At 35.7% G+C, this 19,431-nt stretch overlaps 1 protein-coding gene across 2 annotated transcripts in view; it reads right to left on the reverse strand.

Annotated features, from left to right (window-relative positions):
- Positions 1 to 19,431, reverse strand: part of LOC111056538 (arf-GAP domain and FG repeat-containing protein 1) — a 52,499-nt gene that overhangs the window by 10,313 nt on the left and 22,755 nt on the right. Inside the window, exons 5-9 of one of the 2 annotated variants that reach the window (XM_039423547.1) lie at positions 18,442 to 18,640; positions 16,879 to 17,001; positions 4,672 to 4,815; positions 3,458 to 3,547; positions 1,764 to 1,838 (exon numbers count right to left, since the gene is read on the reverse strand). In XM_039423547.1, the coding sequence (XP_039279481.1) occupies positions 1,764 to 1,838; positions 3,458 to 3,547; positions 4,672 to 4,815; positions 16,879 to 17,001; positions 18,442 to 18,640 (631 nt within the window). The remainder of the gene's footprint in view (positions 1 to 1,763; positions 1,839 to 3,457; positions 3,548 to 4,671; positions 4,816 to 16,878; positions 17,002 to 18,441; positions 18,641 to 19,431) is intronic. The other variant, XM_039423548.1, reaches the window with a different exon arrangement.

Below are 19,431 nucleotides of genomic sequence, written 5' to 3' on the forward strand. Positions count from 1 at the left end.
CGTTATTTATTTATAAACTATTGATAAACATAACACAATTCTTTAAAATGATTGGGGAAGGACTAACAGGCACAGCCCAAAACTGTTTCTTCCCCGAATTTTGATTCATACACTATAAATAGTCCAGAAAGTAGGTTATTTTCCATACATTTGAATTCAGGTCAAATTTTCAGTCCAAACATTTAAAAACAAAAAAGTTCTAATTTAGATTATTTACAAATCAAATTGAATAACAAAATAACACTCACTAATCACTTAAAATTGTCAAATAATGATTAACTTTGAAAATATGATATACTCTAGTTTAAAAATAATGATTATCATGTCATGTCAACAAATCAATTTATTTTGATCAAGTCGATTAAAATTTCTAGATAATATTTCTTGCTGATTGATTACACAGCTGGAAATACTTCTGTTTCTCTCCCACACACGCATCTTCTGTTTCGACAGACGACGAAATTATTATCTGTTTTTCCAAGGATGAATAACTGTTATCCTTTTCATGTCCTTCAGCGAGTTTTCCCAGGGATGAGACCTAGTGCAATAGATTTTTTATATCATAAACCACTATGTTCCAAATTTTGTGAAAATCGTTAAAGCCGTTTTCGAGATCCGTTGGACATAAATATATAACCATAAATATAACCAAATAACCATATAAATAAATACAGAAATTGTTTGCTTCATATAATAGGATATGTCACCGGATCTCGAAAACGGATCTAACGATTCTCACGAAAATTGGAACAGTATTTAGTAGGTTTATAATATAAAAATTCGATTGCACTAGGTCTCATCCCTGAGAAAACTCGCTGAAGGACATTAAAAGGATAATACTAATTCATCCTTGGAAAAACAGCCGATAATTTCGTCGTCTGTTGATAATAGAAGTGAGTGAGCGAGTGCATGTGTGTGGGACTGAGACAAAGTTATTACGACTTAGCTGTTGAACTATTGCAATCATTCAATCAGGTACTTGGTGCCGATTTCCGGATAAAATTTAATGCTGATTAATTCCAGGAGAACCAATCAGAGAAGCCTTTTATTAAAATGGTCTTTTCTTATTTGGTTCACGTGAAAGGATTAAGATTTAACCGGGTTTTAAGCAACCGGGCCTTTGTGAAAGATTTTTGCATTCTACTGGGAATTAATCTCAATCCACTATGATTATTATTTATTAGATAGAACATTCCTGTATAAACTATAAATATATTATAATTTCCTCTTTTGTGATAAATTTCCTATGCTTTTGTACTCCAGAGCGAAGCACGGTCCCCCGATATCGTGCTTATAGGTTAGACAGATGCTGTTTTACTAACAAAAGCAGCTGATCAGAACAACAATCGGAAAAAATCCACTTTCCCGATCATGAATTTCCTGATTAGTTGTTTTTAAATACAAACGTTCGTAAAAAGCGTTTTCCTAGCTTAGAAACAAATCAGAAATCGTATTTTGCAGTATATCATATTTGCAGTGTGGCGACAACTTGGACGGCTTTGATATTTTTTTTGAAAGAAGTACTTTTCACTTATTATCACAGCTATTTATTAGAAATGATGGGTTGTCGAAGAGATTAACAACAGGATCCATCTTTCTAACAGGATTTTTGAAACTTTGTAAAGGAGGATGGATGACTTTTCAGTTCTAAGCTAAAAATAAAAAGAAGTCTAGCCTTTACATAGGGAAGAGAAGTTTCCATTACTGATATCTCAAACTATCCAATGCAACGGCAGGAAATGAAGAATGAAGTTTTAACATACCTGTCACAGTGGCTCGACCATTCCTGAAAGGATTTGCACTAAAAGAATTGGAATTTGTCCAAACATTCTTCTCTCCTGCAAAATTCACAATTTATTGAATTTAGAAAATTAAGTTGATTAAATGAGTTTGGTAATAATGACTGCACACAAAAATTTCATCGATGTAGAGCCAATAAGATTTTAACAAAAGGAAATAAATTCTACAGGAATTTTGATTTTAATATACTAATTTATCCAAAGATTAATTCAAGTGGTCACTTTGTCTGGAAATTACTAATTAATTAATATTAATTTGATGAATAAAAAATGCTTGTCTCTTCACACTAGAATTAGACATTATAATACAGTAATAAAGCCATCAATGCTATATGCCAGTGAGACCCTAAATCTCAACAGGAAAGCTGATCTAGAAAATTTGAAGAAAGAAGAAAGGAAAATAATTAGAAATTAACTCGAGATTAACTGAGAATGGTTATAGATTACAGAAAAATAGCACAGTTGAGCAACATTCAAATATTGTAACAGACATGAGAAAAAGACGTCTAAAATTCTATGGTCATATCATGAGGCTCCCTGACCATAGAATCACAAAAAAAAAATAGTAAAATATGTAGCATCGCTTGCCTATGGAGGAGAATGGATTAGGAATGTTAAGAAAGATCTAGTTTTGGCAGGAATTACTGATGATGAAATTAAAAATAGAAATAATTTCAAAACAAAAGTGAACAAATGGGAAATTATTCCAGAGATAAAAGCACCAAGAGTTGGCACAAGATGGAGTGAAGAAAGAAAAGCTGCATTTTCTCAGAGAATGAAAAGCTGGTGGGCGAACAAGAAAACCGCCAAGTCTAATAAAAATCGATGATCATGATTTTACTCAGCGTCTTCCACTTCGGGAGCTCTACGACTAATAATAATAATAATTTGATGTTTATTTTCGATCAATATTAATTTAATTTAAACCTTTATATATTTAACTAACCTGAAGTCTATTACGTTTTAACTTTACATTCTAGAAATATGTTTACGTTTAATTTATTTGATGTTTGTAAAACAACCACACGCGGATGCTGTGTCAAAATCTCTATTTTTGGTAAACAAATTTTAATTAAACCACCGAAAATCACAATTATACCCAACATACTCACTAACATGGACCACCCGCCACCACCTGAGCCAGCTAAGTCATAAAATATTATTATTTCGAGCTGAGCTCTGAGCTCAAAACAGGCCTGCCAACGATGAGAGCCATCGATATTCCCACGTCATTCTGATGAGCTGTGATCTATTGTTCTAGACTAATATATTTATTTAACAATTTATTAATAAAGTTGGCAAACCTGCTTAGTTAGAAACTTCTGTTCTTCAAAATGTCTACCAGAACTCAACTTGTGTAAGGCCATCAGTAGCAGCCACATCAAAGTTGATAAAAGATAAACAATAACATTAAAAATTATAGTGATAATAGATTCTATTCAGTTCGACAAGGCCATACTAATTCATATTAATATACTTTAGGGTTCCTTATTTTATGTCAACTATTTACTAGAAAAACATATGTAAAACTTTTGCAATAAAAAATTCTACTACAAATCATTGAAAATAAAAAATTGATTTAATAAGGTTAGAGTACCTAAAGACTTGCATAATATTGAAGGTAATTTAAAAAGAATATTATTGAAAGATATATTAACCTGTGAATGGGTTTGATGTTGATGATTCTGAGTTTGATGAGCCGAAAATTGCGCCAGCAGGCCAACTTGCTCCAAACTTATTATTTATTCCTGAAAAATATTTTTTAAAGATAATGTTAACCCAGCACATCTTGAGGTAAGTTTATGTTGCTGTGACTGGCACGACCAACAACTGCGATTAGTCAAAATAGCAGCTATTTGGAACTATGAACAACTAAATACAAAAATGGGAACCACTAATTAACTATTATCAATTTACAGTAGGCTGTTGCTATCATTATTAATAAAATTGAATCTATATTAATATATAGAATCTTCAAAACTCAATTTTTTAAAGAATGAAATTGAGACATTTTTAGTTTTAGTATTAATATTCAATTTTAAAAAACCGAGTAGGTACTATTTGCAGTAGCGAAGAGTTATTTTGACTATTCCAAGTTGTTAATAGTGCCACAGTCGCAGCCATGAAAATCTACTTTTACAAAAATGATAGCACAACCTAGATGAAAGGTGGCTAGTTGTTTCACTTGCTTATGTGATTGAGAATAAAGACATTCCAGATTCGAATCAATTTGAATAAACATCTAATTCATTCTTTTGAAAATGTTCACACCTTAATTTTATAATATATCCTTAACAAGCCTTTCATAAAACTGTTGAAGACAATTGTTTCTGTGTGAAAGTCAATCTCTGATTCATATTATTTCAAAACTGTTAACTAGAGCGAGATAACTGTGATAAAATCGATACATTGCAAAAAACTATGATAATTACAATAGATGGTATTAGGAATCTTCAAGTCATCTACTGTATAAATCAACCAATATTGACCATAGAGTGAAGCTTCTATTATGGAGTTTTAATGTAGAAGTTAATTTTCAATTTCTCCACTATTTCTGGCCATAAAAGAATTGTTTTAAATAAGAAATGGTACAGCAAAAAAAAGAACTGAGACTTTATAACTTACGAAAGTATTGAAGGTAGGAAATGCAAAATCAGAGCTTATTCATTAATTCCAGCGACAGAAACGAATTAATCCTTCGATAAAGAATTAACTTATCATGTTAGTCAGTTTCCTGTAAGTTATTCAGTAAGTGAGATAGGCTGTAAGTTAGTCGGTTTCCTACGGTAAATTATTACTTTTTTAATACAGCTCCATGCATCAGAATTGGAAGCATCAATCATACAAAATATATATTATGAACAATATTTACCCCACTCGGGTGGGGATGTAGAAGGTTGTACTTGTGGAGTACTCTGCTGCTGCTGTTTTTGTGATTTCATCAAGCAATCCAAATCCTTCAAAGCAGCGTAACGATCCTCCGTCGGACAACTGTTATCACTGATCCCAGCAAAGCCTTCAAAAATAATTGAACATGAATTAGAATATATCTCATCCTATCGATAGCATATCAGCACGACTACGAAACCAATCGCTTCTATAATACTTTGTATTCGTATTTCTAATGGTGGAATGTTAAAACAAAATAGTACAGTTGATAAGTTTCAGGCAAAATTTTGTAAGATAATTGTAAAAAAGTCCTCATTAGTTTTGGAGACAAAATTATTGTGTTTGGTATCAAGCGATTAGTTTCAAAGAAAACTCATGAAAAGTTAGATAATATTAACATAATGCAAAAATCAAATCATATAAGAAACTCGGATGACTTCAAGGTCTGACCAAATCACTGGTGTTAAGCAGTAGCTTATCAACGGACAAGCTTGATTAACATTATAAGAATGGTTGTAATAATTATTCAAGTTACTATATTAATGAGTGGAATAATGTGCGTAAATTATACGTACTTCACACACACACACACACACACACACACACACACACACACACACACACACACACACCACACACACACACACATATATATATATATATATAATATATATATATATAATTTCTATAGTAAATATTGGTGCCAAGGCAGATATTTCTGTCCCTTTTTGCCCTCGCCCATAAAAAGTATTTGTCGAAAAGTCAAGACTCTGTAAATACATTTATAAAGATGCAAAAAATCCTTTTTATAATTCACTCCAATGAAGATAGTGTTCTTCCTAGTCATCAATAAACCTGAATTCAGGTTGTAGAGTTACTGAACATGAATCCTCAATAAATAAATATATCAAACTCATTAGGAAAGCTGAACTCGTAAAAAATACCAGTTTGATCAACAGAAACTCATGACTTAAACAATCTTGATGAGTTTTACAAAATAAATAAATTCGTTTTACAAAATAGCATTTACAACTTTCACAATTTTCATTCATAAATCGAGTTACCACAAATTTATAACTGTTAAAATACTTGAAAAGATGGTATATTTTAAAAATAACTTTAAATTACATGCAATGAAAGTGAGCAACCAAAACTAATTTGGTAAGGTTAGGAATGAACGATTTAGGTAAGGTATAACGATTGGTAAGGTTAGGAATGAACGAACAAAACGTAAGGTTACGAATGAATGATTTTCGACATACAGCTCCTGGAAATAGAAACTTTGAATAGTTTAAAACTGAAATTTTGCAGTTTTGGGGGAACAATGTTGTAAAATCTGACAAAGCATTTATTGGAACGGTTCCACTTGTTACTCGTTCCGCTACTACGTAGACATCATGTCGTCATTTTGTCAGTCCGCGCTGACCAGTGACGTCACAGTCGGTTCTACGACACTGCTTTAGTCAAGTTGGTTTTCTATACCTTTATTCGTATTTTTTCGTCGGATTATTTGCCGTTGCAATTTTAATATTTGTACTATTCGATTTTTTGGAATTTATTTTGTCTTTAGGCATCTTACTTTCTACATATTTGCCACTTTTTCACCAAACGTTTGTAGATGTTTCACATACGTGGCTGACATTTCCGCCTTCCCTTTTTGTTGCTAGCGCCTTTAGTTTTGCTGCTTGTCTTTCAATGGAGGATAGTCGGGTGTGCATATCGCGCCCGGTCTAAACTTTTCATCTGAATTCATCGGACCTACGAAATGTTTTCAAAAGTGAATTATTCTTCGAATTAATTCGTTTATTCTATTCTTCAATTGTGATTCAATTATTCATCGATTGCTTCGCATATTACTCTGATAAACTTTGTCAAAAATTACAACCTCGTGTAGGCTTCAATTGCCATTCTTCTACAATTGGCTTCACCTCGTGTAACTCAAACTTTCAAGTTCATCATCTCTACCGTTTGGAAATCAATCTAAAAATTCCACAACTTGAAGGTCGGATTATTCGTTTGGAATTCTACTTGCTCCTGTTCTCATTTCCACTGGGGGATTTGCCTGCTGTGATGGACGCTTCCATGCTTGTCATCGCATGGCCAGATCACATCATCGCTTGCTGATGTCCTGTTCCTGTGGGTATTGCGGAGTCATTGCCTGTCTGCCTGGCTGCATCTCCTCTTCAAAATTTTATTCAGGTTACATAAATCGTTCTATTCAATTTTCATTTACGTATGTATCATAATTGTTCTATTAATGTCTATCTTGACATTCAATTCACTAAGGCCACCGACGCCTATTAATTCATTGGATTTGACAGCTACCCTTGGCTTTACAAGTGATTTTCTGAGGCCACCGACGCCTATTAATTGATATATTGATGTCTATCTTGACATGCAATTCACTGAGGCCACCGACGCCTATTAATTCATTGCATTTAACAGCTACCCTTGGCTTTACAAGTGATTTTCTGAGGCCACTGACGCCTATATAATTGTATTCAATAGTAGCAACTATTTCATTGGATTTGACAGCTACCCTTGGCTTTACAAGTGATTTTTTGAGGCCACCGACGCCTATTAATTCATTGGATTTGACAGCTACCCTTGGCTTTACAAGTGATTCACTAAGGCCACCGATGCCTATTAATTCATTGGATGTGACAGCTACCCTTGGCTTTACAAGTGATTTTCTGAGGCCACTGACGCCTATTAATTCATTGGATTTGACAGCTACCCTTGGCTTTACAAGTGATTCACTAAGGCCACTGACGCCTATTAATTCATTGTATTTAACAGCTACCCTTGGCTTAACAAGTGATTTTCTGAGGCCACTGACGCCTATATAATTGTATTCAATAGTAGCAACTATTTCATTGGATTTGACAGCTACCCTTGGCTTTACAAGTGATTTTTTGAGGCCACCGACGCCTATTAATTCATTGGATTTGACAGCTACCCTTGGCTTTACAAGTGATTTTCTAAGGCCACTGACGCCTATTTATCGTTTGATTGATGTCTATCTTGACATTTAATTTACTGAAGGCCTATGCCGCCTATATTTTTATGTATTCTACTTGTTGAGCACTATTTACAGCATATTGTCATTTATTATTCCTTTTGTAAATCATTGTCATTTATTATTATTCCTTTTGTAATCATTAATATTGAACCTTACAGCAATAACTTTCATTATTAGCACTCAATTTATATTCATTTCAGGTATCATTAATATTACCTTTTCGTTTATTGTCAGACTTCAATGGTCATTAATGTCATTGACCTAATCTCATTTAAATTTTGTATTTCTCTAATGTGTTATCATGTTGTAATTATCCCAAGATATTTGACTCAATCTACTTACAATTGTTTTTGTATGTGGCCATCTGCCTATTACTATTTTATTGATCCCAAGATATTTGACTCAATCTACTTACAATTGTTTTCGTATGTGGCCATCTGCCTATTATTATTTTATTGTTATTAAATCGCATCTTGTTGATTCATTTAGTCTTTTATTGGCATACTTACCACACTTCAAGCTATCAGTATTTTTATGCACAGAATTCAAAGATTTATTTGTAGGTATTTATACCAACTATCATTCACAGTCCACTGCCCTGACCTTGGATTCTGTCATAAAAATTGGTCCTCCGGGCCGGATCTTTGACCCAGTGTCTACCTAGGATATTGTTAATTGGGGACCAATTGGATAAAAATTGGTCCTCCAGCCCATCATCTTTGACCCAGTGTCTACCTAGGATATTGTTAATTGGGGACCAATTGGATAAAAATTGGTCCTCCTGCCCGTCATCTTTGACCCAGTTTACCTAGGATAATTGTTCATTTTTATTACCTATTTCTTGGTCCATTGAACCTTAGGGTTTCAGTGACCATGTGCCTAATAGTCTAGCTTGACGCCAATGATTAGGTCCCACTCTAGAGTATATTTTATTCCATTGTACCTTTGTATGTTTATATTGTTTAATATTAAGCATTCACACACTTGTTTCAAATTTTCAGTACTGGCTGCAACTCAAAGCACGCTGCGACGTGTATGCACCAGCTATCAACTATCTTGTTCCCTGAGAGACTGAACCGCACTGAACTGGTCACAGACGGCTATTGCGCATTGAGAAAACAACACACGGCAAACTACACTGCCTTGCGAGCTCGCTACTTGACTCACCGCACAGCAAGCTTGATACAACTTGCCTCAAACGCACAGGCGTGCCTCTCTGCGTACTGGACCAGCGCCCAAGGTTGCTTATTGGCGCAGCAATCGCATTGCTACAGTGCAGCATCGTTTTGTTCACTCAGGTTTCTCTGTTAGTTTTTAAGCATGTCCGATCATGAGGAAGATTCACTTCCTGAGCCTTCTGCTCTTTTCAATGCAAGAGACAATTTGCACCAGGAAATAGATTGGTTCATAACCAGCTATAACGATTATGTTATGGACACTGAAGCCACTTATTATCAATTATTGACTGTCAAAAACGAACTAGGTTCACTTAGAATTAAGTATGATAAAATACATGAACAGCTATGGAATTCAGAGTTGCAAGCACAAGACACTTCAACTCATTTTGAGATACTTAATAAGTTTATCTCCATTACCTCTAAGGCAAACGCTGCATTAACTGCTTTTGAAAGCAGACAACGCAACAATGAGGCCACTGCTGGTGCTTCCCAGCGGCCAACATCTCAAAACTCACATTTGGCAAATTTTCAGTTGCCTCAGATTCCGCTTCCACGCTTCAATGGGGAGCTTTCAAAATGGCAAGCATTCTCAAGTGCTTTTACCAATATTATTGGTAATCAAGATAATATTAATGACTCATTGAAATTTTTCTATCTTCGTCAATCACTCAGTGGTGAAGCTCTTGCTAGAGTGGAACACATTGAAGCTGACGAAAATGGTTTTTAGCTTGCTTGGAACCTCTTAAGGAGAGGTATGACAATAAGAGATTAATTGCTGCCAGGCACGTCACGGCAATTGAATCTCCGCCTACCATAAAGCGTAACTGTCCGCAATCATTACGGGCATTCATTGACTTTTGCAAGTCCCACATTACCGCGCTTGAAGCGCTTCAACTTGGAGTCCAAATCAAGGACTTATTGTACATGCACAAAATGTTGTTGCAGTTGGATACTGCTACTGTTCGAGAATGGGAAAAGAGTGTTGGTATACACGACATTCCCACCATTGATAAATTTTGGAATTTTTTGGAATCACAATGCAAAATCATGGAAGCTGTTGCTTCAAGCTCAGCTAACCATCATCAAGGAAATGTACAGCAAAGTACATCCAACTCGGTTGGTGCTCATAGCAAGCCGAAGTTCAATCAAAATCAATCGAATGTTCAAGCTAGGATGCAGGTTACTACCTCTTCTATGTCACCTTGTAGTTTTTGTAATTCTGTTGGTCATTTTCCAAATCGTTGTAATGAATTATTGAAGTTGCAGGTTACTGATCGTTGGAATGCTGTCCGTGACAAAAGGTTATGTTATAATTGCCTCAAGCCTTTCGCACCCAATCATGTTTGTTCGGACAAATCGTGTACACTTTGTGGCAAGAGTCACCACACTGTTCTTCATAGGTCGTATCCTCAATCACGGGACACTCAGCCTACTTCTAAGGATAAGGTAACTTCAAATGTTATTCATTCTCAATCCTTTGCTCCCTCCAAGGGTAAGAATGCTGTTCTGAATTCCGTCATGGTTCAGAATTCGGAAACAACTAAGCAAGCTGTTTCTCATGCAGAACAGCCTCAGAAGAACTCTCATGTCACAATGAGCTCCACTTCGTCTCTGTGTTTGCAACAGCAATCAACTGTCGCCTTGTTACCTACTGCCGAAGTTTTGGTTCAATCTTCTAGTGGGGAATTTATTAAAGCAACCGCGCTTTTAGATTCTTGCTCTGATTGTAATTTGATGTCAACTAGGTTGGCTGAAAAATTGTCACTTGCTACCTTGTATTCTGACACTTTGATTCATAGTGTAGGTGAGAATAAGACCAAATCATCTATTTCTCATTCAGTTTGCTTGTCTTCATCTGATCGTTCGTGGTCGGTTGAAGAAAATTGTATTGTAGTTGATAGCATATCATCTAATGTTCCTAGTGTGAACATTGATCTTTCTAAAATTTCAATTCCTGTTGAACTCAAATTAGCGGATCCATTGTTTGATCAGCCTAAGCCTGTAGATCTGTTACTTGGTGCTGGCATATTTGCATCTGTTCTTCAGCCTGGTAAATTGTATCTAGCTCAAAACGCTCCCATTCTTCAGAAAACCAGTCTAGGTTGGGTCATATTTGGTTCTTGTAAAGCTATTCGTCCTATTGCAGCACCTCGTTCGTGCCTCCCCGCTTCACCTGTGGCCGCTCCCCGTAGGGTCACGTCGAATTTTCTGACTTCAAATGATGTCTCTCATCAGTTAGAGAAATCAGTTCTCAATCAGTTCAGGTATTAGCTACCACTTCTTCTCATAATGATGTTATCCCAGGTATAATCAATAGTTGCTCCACCTATCACAAAATCGTTCGTACAACAGCATATGTTCTACGGTTCATTCATAATTGTAGAAAACAAAATTCAGTCACTCCGCACTTTGGTCAATTAGCTATCTCTGAAATTTCAGAAGCTGAAAATTGTATCTTCAAATCCATTCAAAAAGAGGCCTTCTCTGCTGAACTTAAAGCATTGCGTCAAAATCAGGAGCTATTGCCTAATAGTTCTATTAAAGCCTTGTCACCATTCATTCACTCAGATTCTCTGCTCAGAGTTGGTGGACGTTTGCAAAATGCAAATGCTTCCTTTGATTACAAACATAAAATATTGTTGCCTAGCAATCACAAATTCACTCGTGCATTGATTGTTGCTTACCATCGTCGTCTAAGTCATGCTGGTGTGCAGGCCACCATGGCCAGTGTAAGACAACGATTTTGGTTTCCCTCCACCCGTCGCACCATCAAAAGTGTATTGCGGCATTGCATATTGTGTTTTCGCTTTTCGGCTCTTTGTTCTGAGCAAATCATGGGTAGTTTACCAGCGGCCTGCGTTCAGGCTAATTTTCCCTTTTATAATTGTGGTTTGGATTACGCCGGTCCTATTTCCATCCGTGTAGGCGGCCCCAAATCTCGTACTTTTTCTAAAGCATACTTGTCGCTGTTTGTGTGTATGGTAACTCGTGCCGTTCATATTGAAACTGTCTCGGAACTTACTTCCAAGGCATTTATTGCCGCTCTGATTCGTTTTTCTGCTCGTCGTGGCATTCCGCATTCCATTTTTTTGGACAATGCCACAACTTTCGTTGGTGCCAACAATGAGCTAGTGAGCTCCACGAATTTTTGTCCTCTGATCGTCTCAAATCAGATATTCATGACACTATGTCTGTACTCAACATCCAATGGCACTTCATTCCTCCTCGGGCTCCGCACTTCGGTGGACTCTGGGAGAATGCGGTAAAAAACTTCAAACGCATATTCCGTGTAGTTACATTCAACAAGGTATTTAACTTTGAAGAAACCTGTACTCTTGCTGCTCAGGTCGAAGCCATCTTGAATTCGCGTCCTCTTGTTCCCTTGTCGGAAGATCCACATGATCTTGCCTACTTGTCTCCAGGTCATTTTTTGATTGGACGTCCACTTACGTCATTACCCTTCTTACCGCCTAACACCAAACACATTGATCATCGTTCACGTTGGTATCAACTTGCTGTTTCTATCCAGGAGCTTTGGGATAGGTGGTCTCGGGAATATTTAACCACTCTTCAGAAAAAAGGCAAATGGCTAAACGATTGTGAAAATTTGAAGGTCGGTACGGTTGTCATCTTGAAGGATCCTGGTTCCGCGCAGTCCACTTGGAAGCTGGCGCGCATTACTGAAGTTCATCCCGGTAAGGACGACAAGGTTCGAGTTGTCACTGTTCTCACTCCCTCTGGCACTTTTAAGAGAGCTATTTCGAGTTTAGCACCTCTTCCCATTGATGAGGATTCTAGTTAATCCCCTTGCTCTTATGGTTCATGTTGTATTTTTAGGTTTCATTGTTTTTTCCCCTGGTTATCACATGGGGCCCAGTTTTCAATTTCCAATTGCCTTGCCAGATTTTACATATTTCTTACTTTTTCTTATTGTGCCATACCCCCATATGACACAAGGGGCCCAGTTTATGTAAAATCTGACAAAGCATTTATTGGAACGGTTCCACTTGTTACTCGTTCCGCTACTACGTAGACATCATGTCGTCATTTTGTCAGTCCGCGCTGACCAGTGACGTCACAGTCGGTTCTACGACACTGCTTTAGTCTAGTTGGTTTTCTATACCTTTATTCGTATTTTTTCGTCGGATTATTTGCCGTTGCAATTTTAATATTTGTACTATTCGATTTTTTGGAATTTATTTTGTCTTTAGGCATCTTACTTTCTACATATTTGCCACTTTTTCACCAAACGTTTGTAGATGTTTCACATACGTGGCTGACATTTCCGCCTTCCCTTTTTGTTGCTAGCGCCTTTAGTTTTGCTGCTTGTCTTTCAATGGAGGATAGTCGGGTGTGCATATCGCGCCCGGTCTAAACTTTTCATCTGAATTCATCGGACCTACGAAACGTTTTTAAAAGTGAATTATTCTTCGAATTAATTCGTTTGTTCTATTCTTCAATTGTGATTCAATTATTCATCGATTGCTTCGCATATTTACTCTGATAAACCTTTGATAAACTTTGTCAAAAATTGCAACCTCGTGTCGGCGTTCATCGCTATTTATTTGATCTACAGAACGTTTTTAAAGTGTGAATTACTTCTGCAAATTAATTCATTTATTCTATTCTTCAATTGTGATTCAATTATTCATCGATTTCTTCACTCATTTACTCTGATAACTTTATCAAAATTGCAACCTCGTGTGGACGTTTTTCGCTATTTATTTGATCTACAGAACGTTTTTAAAGTGTGAATTACTTCTGCAAATTAATTCATTTATTCTATTCTTCAATTGTGATTCAATTATTCATCGATTGCTTCGCATATTACTCTGATAAACTTTGTCAAAAATTACAACCTCGTGTGGGCTTCAATTGCCATTCTTCTACAATTGGCTTCACCTCGTGTAACTCAAACTTTCAAGTTCATTATCTCTACCGTTTGGAAATCAATCTAAAAATTCCACAACTTGAAGGTCGGATTATTCGTTTGGAATTCTACTTGCTCCTGTTCTCATTTCCACTGGGGGATTTGCCTGCTGTGATGGACGCTTCCATGCTTGTCATCGCATGGCCAGATCACATCATCGCTTGCTGATGTCCTGTTCCTGTGGGTATTGCGGAGTCATTGCCTGTCTGCCTGGCTGCATCTCCTCTTCAAAATTTTATTCAGGTTACATAAATCGTTCTATTCAATTTTCATTTACGTATGTATCATAATTGTTCTATTAATGTCTATCTTGACATTCAATTCACTAAGGCCACCGACGCCTATTAATTCATTGGATTTGACAGCTACCCTTGGCTTTACAAGTGATTTTCTGAGGCCACCGACGCCTATTAATTGATATATTGATGTCTATCTTGACATGCAATTCACTGAGGCCACCGACGCCTATTAATTCATTGTATTTAACAGCTACCCTTGGCTTTACAAGTGATTTTCTGAGGCCACTGACGCCTATATAATTGTATTCAATAGTAGCAACTATTTCATTGGATTTGACAGCTACCCTTGGCTTTACAAGTGATTTTTTGAGGCCACCGACGCCTATAATTCATTGGATTTGACAGCTACCCTTGGCTTTACAAGTGATTCACTAAGGCCACCGATGCCTATTAATTCATTGGATGTGACAGCTACCCTTGGCTTTACAAGTGATTTTTTGAGGCCACCGACGCCTATTAATTCATTGGATTTGACAGCTACCCTTGGCTTTACAAGTGATTCACTAAGGCCACCGACGCCTATTAATTCATTGTATTTAACAGCTACCCTTGGCTTTACAAGTGATTTTCTGAGGCCACTGACGCCTATATAATTGTATTCAATAGTAGCAACTATTTCATTGGATTTGACAGCTACCCTTGGCTTTACAAGTGATTTTTTGAGGCCACCGACGCCTATTAATTCATTGGATTTGACAGCTACCCTTGGCTTTACAAGTGATTCACTAAGGCCACCGATGCCTATTAATTCATTGGATGTGACAGCTACCCTTGGCTTTACAAGTGATTTTCTGAGGCCACTGACGCCTATTAATTCATTGGATTTGACAGCTACCCTTGGCTTTACAAGTGATTCACTAAGGCCACCGACGCCTATTAATTCATTGTATTTAACAGCTACCCTTGGCTTTACAAGTGATTTTCTGAGGCCACTGACGCCTATATAATTGTATTCAATAGTAGCAACTATTTCATTGGATTTGACAGCTACCCTTGGCTTTACAAGTGATTTTTTGAGGCCACCGACGCCTATTAATTCATTGGATTTGACAGCTACCCTTGGCTTTACAAGTGATTTTCTAAGGCCACTGACGCCTATTTATCGTTTGATTGATGTCTATCTTGACATTTAATTTACTGAAGGCCTATGCCGCCTATATTTTTATGTATTCTACTTGTTGAGCACTATTTACAGCATATTGTCATTTATTATTCCTTTTGTAAATCATTGTCATTTATTATTATTCCTTTTGTAATAATTAATATTGAACCTTACAGCAATAACTTTCATTATTAACACTCAATTTATATTCATTTCAGGTATCATTAATATTACCTTTTCGTTTATTGTCAGACTTCAATGGTCATTAATGTCATTGACCTAATCTCATTTAAATTTTGTATTTCTCTAATGTGTTATCATGTTGTAATTATCCCAAGATATTTGACTCAATCTACTTACAATTGTTTTTGTATGTGGCCATCTGCCTATTACTATTTTATTGATCCCAAGATATTTGACTCAATCTACTTACAATTGTTTTCGTATGTGGCCATCTGCCTATTATTATTTTATTGTTATTAAATCTCATCTTGTTGATTCATTTAGTCTTTTATTGGCGTACTTACCACACTTCAAGCTATCAGTATTTTTATGCACAGAATTCAAAGATTTATTTGTAGGTATTTATACCAACTATCATTCACAGTCCACTGCCCTGACCTTGGATTCTGTCAAATGTAATACAGTGTAGGGTAAGGTAAACTTAATAAGTAGAATTCAAAGAAAGCCATCTAATTACAAAAATGGTGGAATAACTTGCTGAAAAAATAGTCCAAGATATAAAACAGGTGTTTCTACAAAGATTAACCACTAAAATATAAGCTGAAACAAACCGAAATCGATCTTCGAAAAATCCCACTTTTTCGCTAATCAACAAGTTTGATTGATTTATCAAAATAAGCCATCATATCTCGTGAATGGATGGACCTCGAGATAGCCTAAAATCAGCTCATATAATGCAGATAATGAGATCAGTAGAACAATCGTTATGGATTTTTCTTTTGAATTATTATTTTTTAACTGGATCATTTCAGTGATGAACATTTGTGACTGTTAAAACTTGTGAATAACTCTAACAATCAAGACCAAAAGACTGGAAATTCTTAATTCACAGAATCACAGCACTCAATATCCGTAGTCTGAAAAAATAAGTTCAGACGTTGCCAAATTGTCTGATTGAGTCACTCATACAAGCGCATGTGAATGGATATATTCAAAGTGACAATCCTGACCTAAGCTGATGTCATATTGAATATGTTCAGTTACATGAGCTTGCATGAGAAAGCCGAACGTCTATTTTGGTCGGCTGTAGACTCAAGACTCAACTTATTTAATCCAGAGTGCAGTTAGGCCTCACTTTAGCATGTAACATTTCCTTCAGCTCAGTAACTCATTCAATTTTGTATGTAATCGGGTGTTATTGACAATAATGAGCATATTGAAATATGTTGTCTCCCAATTGCTTCCTGTATGATTTGTATAGGAATAGGCCAGAGAATAAGAATTATTGAAACTGTGATTTGCAAACATAATTGTTGTAAACGTTATAAACAAAAATGTAAAGAATAACAAGCTCTACAGGATTGAACTCTCACTACATAACTGAAGAAGTAATCAATACATACTACTGAAAAAGTGAAGAGAAGGGATTGGCTACGGCAAACAGAAAACTCACAACAAAGAGACTGAAAGACTCACTCCATCTGTTGGCTGGAGGAGGAATGCTGTGCTGACGCACGCGCATAGGCACTTCAAATGGCAACGACGAAGTCGACAAGAAAGACTGCGACATTCGCCACTGGTCAGAGGACCCCCCACAGCCTTCATCACAAACAAAATCATCTTTCTACAACTGCTTTCATAGTTAAAGGTCAAGTGTTTACAAATAATGAGAATCGAGACTCAGTGTATTGTTCAACTAGCGATCAGTATGCCAATTCTATATACTTGACAACAGTAATGAGGTTGAGTTTACTCTTTCCCAAAATGAGTAAATCTGCTCCATAACAAAACTCAGTTATGAATACGAACAATTAGTTTGTGACGTTTTTGTATGGAATATTTCACTATTAAACAGTTTCTTATAAAAATATCTTATTTCTTATCCAAATGTCTAGTTCATCTATTTTTGAACTAGTAATGAAAGATTGCGATCAATTGAACTAATTCTATATCCAAATATTTCAACATGAAACGTGCATTCATCTATTTCATAATAGTTATGAAATTATTTTTGAACTTACCAAGTACATGTGTAATTTACTAAATTAGGACAAATGAAGCGACAATTTAACAAGTATTAGATAATGTCTAAATATTGCATGAATAAAATACCGTACCTCTAGATTGATTTCTTTCTTACAATATACAATAAATTCTGAATTTATAAAATTGATTAGTTTTGTATATAAAATTATACACGAAAAGTGATAGCAGGGAAATTTTCAGCATATTTTTGATTTAGTAGGCTAAGTAAAAATTAGGAGAGCATAATATTTATGATTGATAATTCAATCAACTTGGATTATTACACATAAGTATTTTCAAATATATATGAAATTGTACAAAATGTCATTAACTGGACTAACTTCAATAGCATATTATGGAAGTGACAGATTTGAAGAAACAAACCATGAGAAAGAATATTTTTCATTGATTGTGTGGTATTGATAAAGTACTTCATGATTGAAGGCGGACATTTTCAATTGTCACTGGTTCTAGTTTAGTGGTTTTTGGACGACAGGTGAGTGTTTTGTCAACTACAGTGACAACATTCCAGTTTCGATACTCTAAAATGATTGAATAATTCATAATATTATTAGATTATTTCTATTTAAAACCTAAAATCTAACCCCGTAACCCCATCTAACACGATATCAGCGCATGCCCCGGTGTAACTAGTGTTTCTGGGCAAACTTTTTGTGGAACATCGCCCCCCTCAATCATAAGATAATGACAAACTTTCATGATTCCCTTTCTTTTCTAAACATTCTTTATAGCTGTTTTTATCAAACCTTAAAGCTCAATTAATGTCATGAATCAATTTTACGGTACTTGATCAGGAATTTACTCTATCGATATTTGTTGGAGACTAAAGTACAGTATAATAAAAAAAGGAATTTTGTATAATATATTGAAACACTTTCATTCACTTATCTATTACTTCATGAAACGAACGAAACGGATTTAAAGGATTAAATTATTCAAGATAAGCATATTAAGAATTTATCCGTTGATTGTTATTTGGACTATTCTTCTCACCTGTTGAAGTTGAATCAAAGATAGGATTATTGTCGAAGTTAGCAAATGATGCTTCAGGTGCAGCAGTACTTGACGAACTGAATGGATCTTGAGTGACTTTGCTGAAGTCGGCATTGAATAGTTGATCTGGAGTAAATGCATTGCTAGTACTATTGTTATTGTTGATATTCTTACTACTAGAATTACTACTTCCATTGACCTGCAAAACAAGAAATAAAATGTAAATATCAAATCACATGAAAATTTGATAATGAATCACCAGATGCTATCAGGAATATGTCGTTACTTTCCACTATGAGACTACAAAAACAGCATTTGTCTCTACGGTTGCAAGCTAGAATGTCCGATCTTATTTTTTAATTTCATTGAAACATTTTGTGATTAGTATGTAGCTGCTCCCACTGAACGCAACCAGCAAGTGCAAGTGTTCAGGGTGAGAGTTCCTATTGCTCTTTCCACATTTTGTTTCTCATCTGCACTCTTGGTCATGCATAGCCAAAGCTTGCACTTGCACATATATGCATTCAATGTGACCACACCCTTAAACAAATGTAACCGAATTATTAAACATAACGTCATTCAAGCAGCCATTCTTTGATTTATGAAGAGAGAAGGTGATAGGGATGAGCAACTGATGCTTTGTGTTGCCATAGACTTCCTGAATCAGGGAATGAATAACGACTGGATTCATCACTCAGCTGAATAGCGAGCGAGTCTGTTGAAAACAACCTATTGATTTTTGGATGACATAATATAGTGGATTTTTATTAACTTTCCCCAAGCAATGATACCGCATATATTAAGCCTGTGCAAAGGCTAAAAATAAACTTTCTGCTTGTGATATTTTTCAAATCTTTTCGATTTGTATATCATCAAGCTATCAAAATGAAAAAGTTTTCTCAGGAAAACATTTTTTCCGATCATTACTTTTTGAGATATGTGCGCCTAAAGTTTAAATTTTTGGGAAATAACATTTCGAATTCAGTAAGA

This window comes from Nilaparvata lugens, chromosome 3, assembly GCF_014356525.2.
Source record: "Nilaparvata lugens isolate BPH chromosome 3, ASM1435652v1, whole genome shotgun sequence".
Classification (NCBI taxonomy): domain Eukaryota; kingdom Metazoa; phylum Arthropoda; class Insecta; order Hemiptera; family Delphacidae; genus Nilaparvata; species Nilaparvata lugens.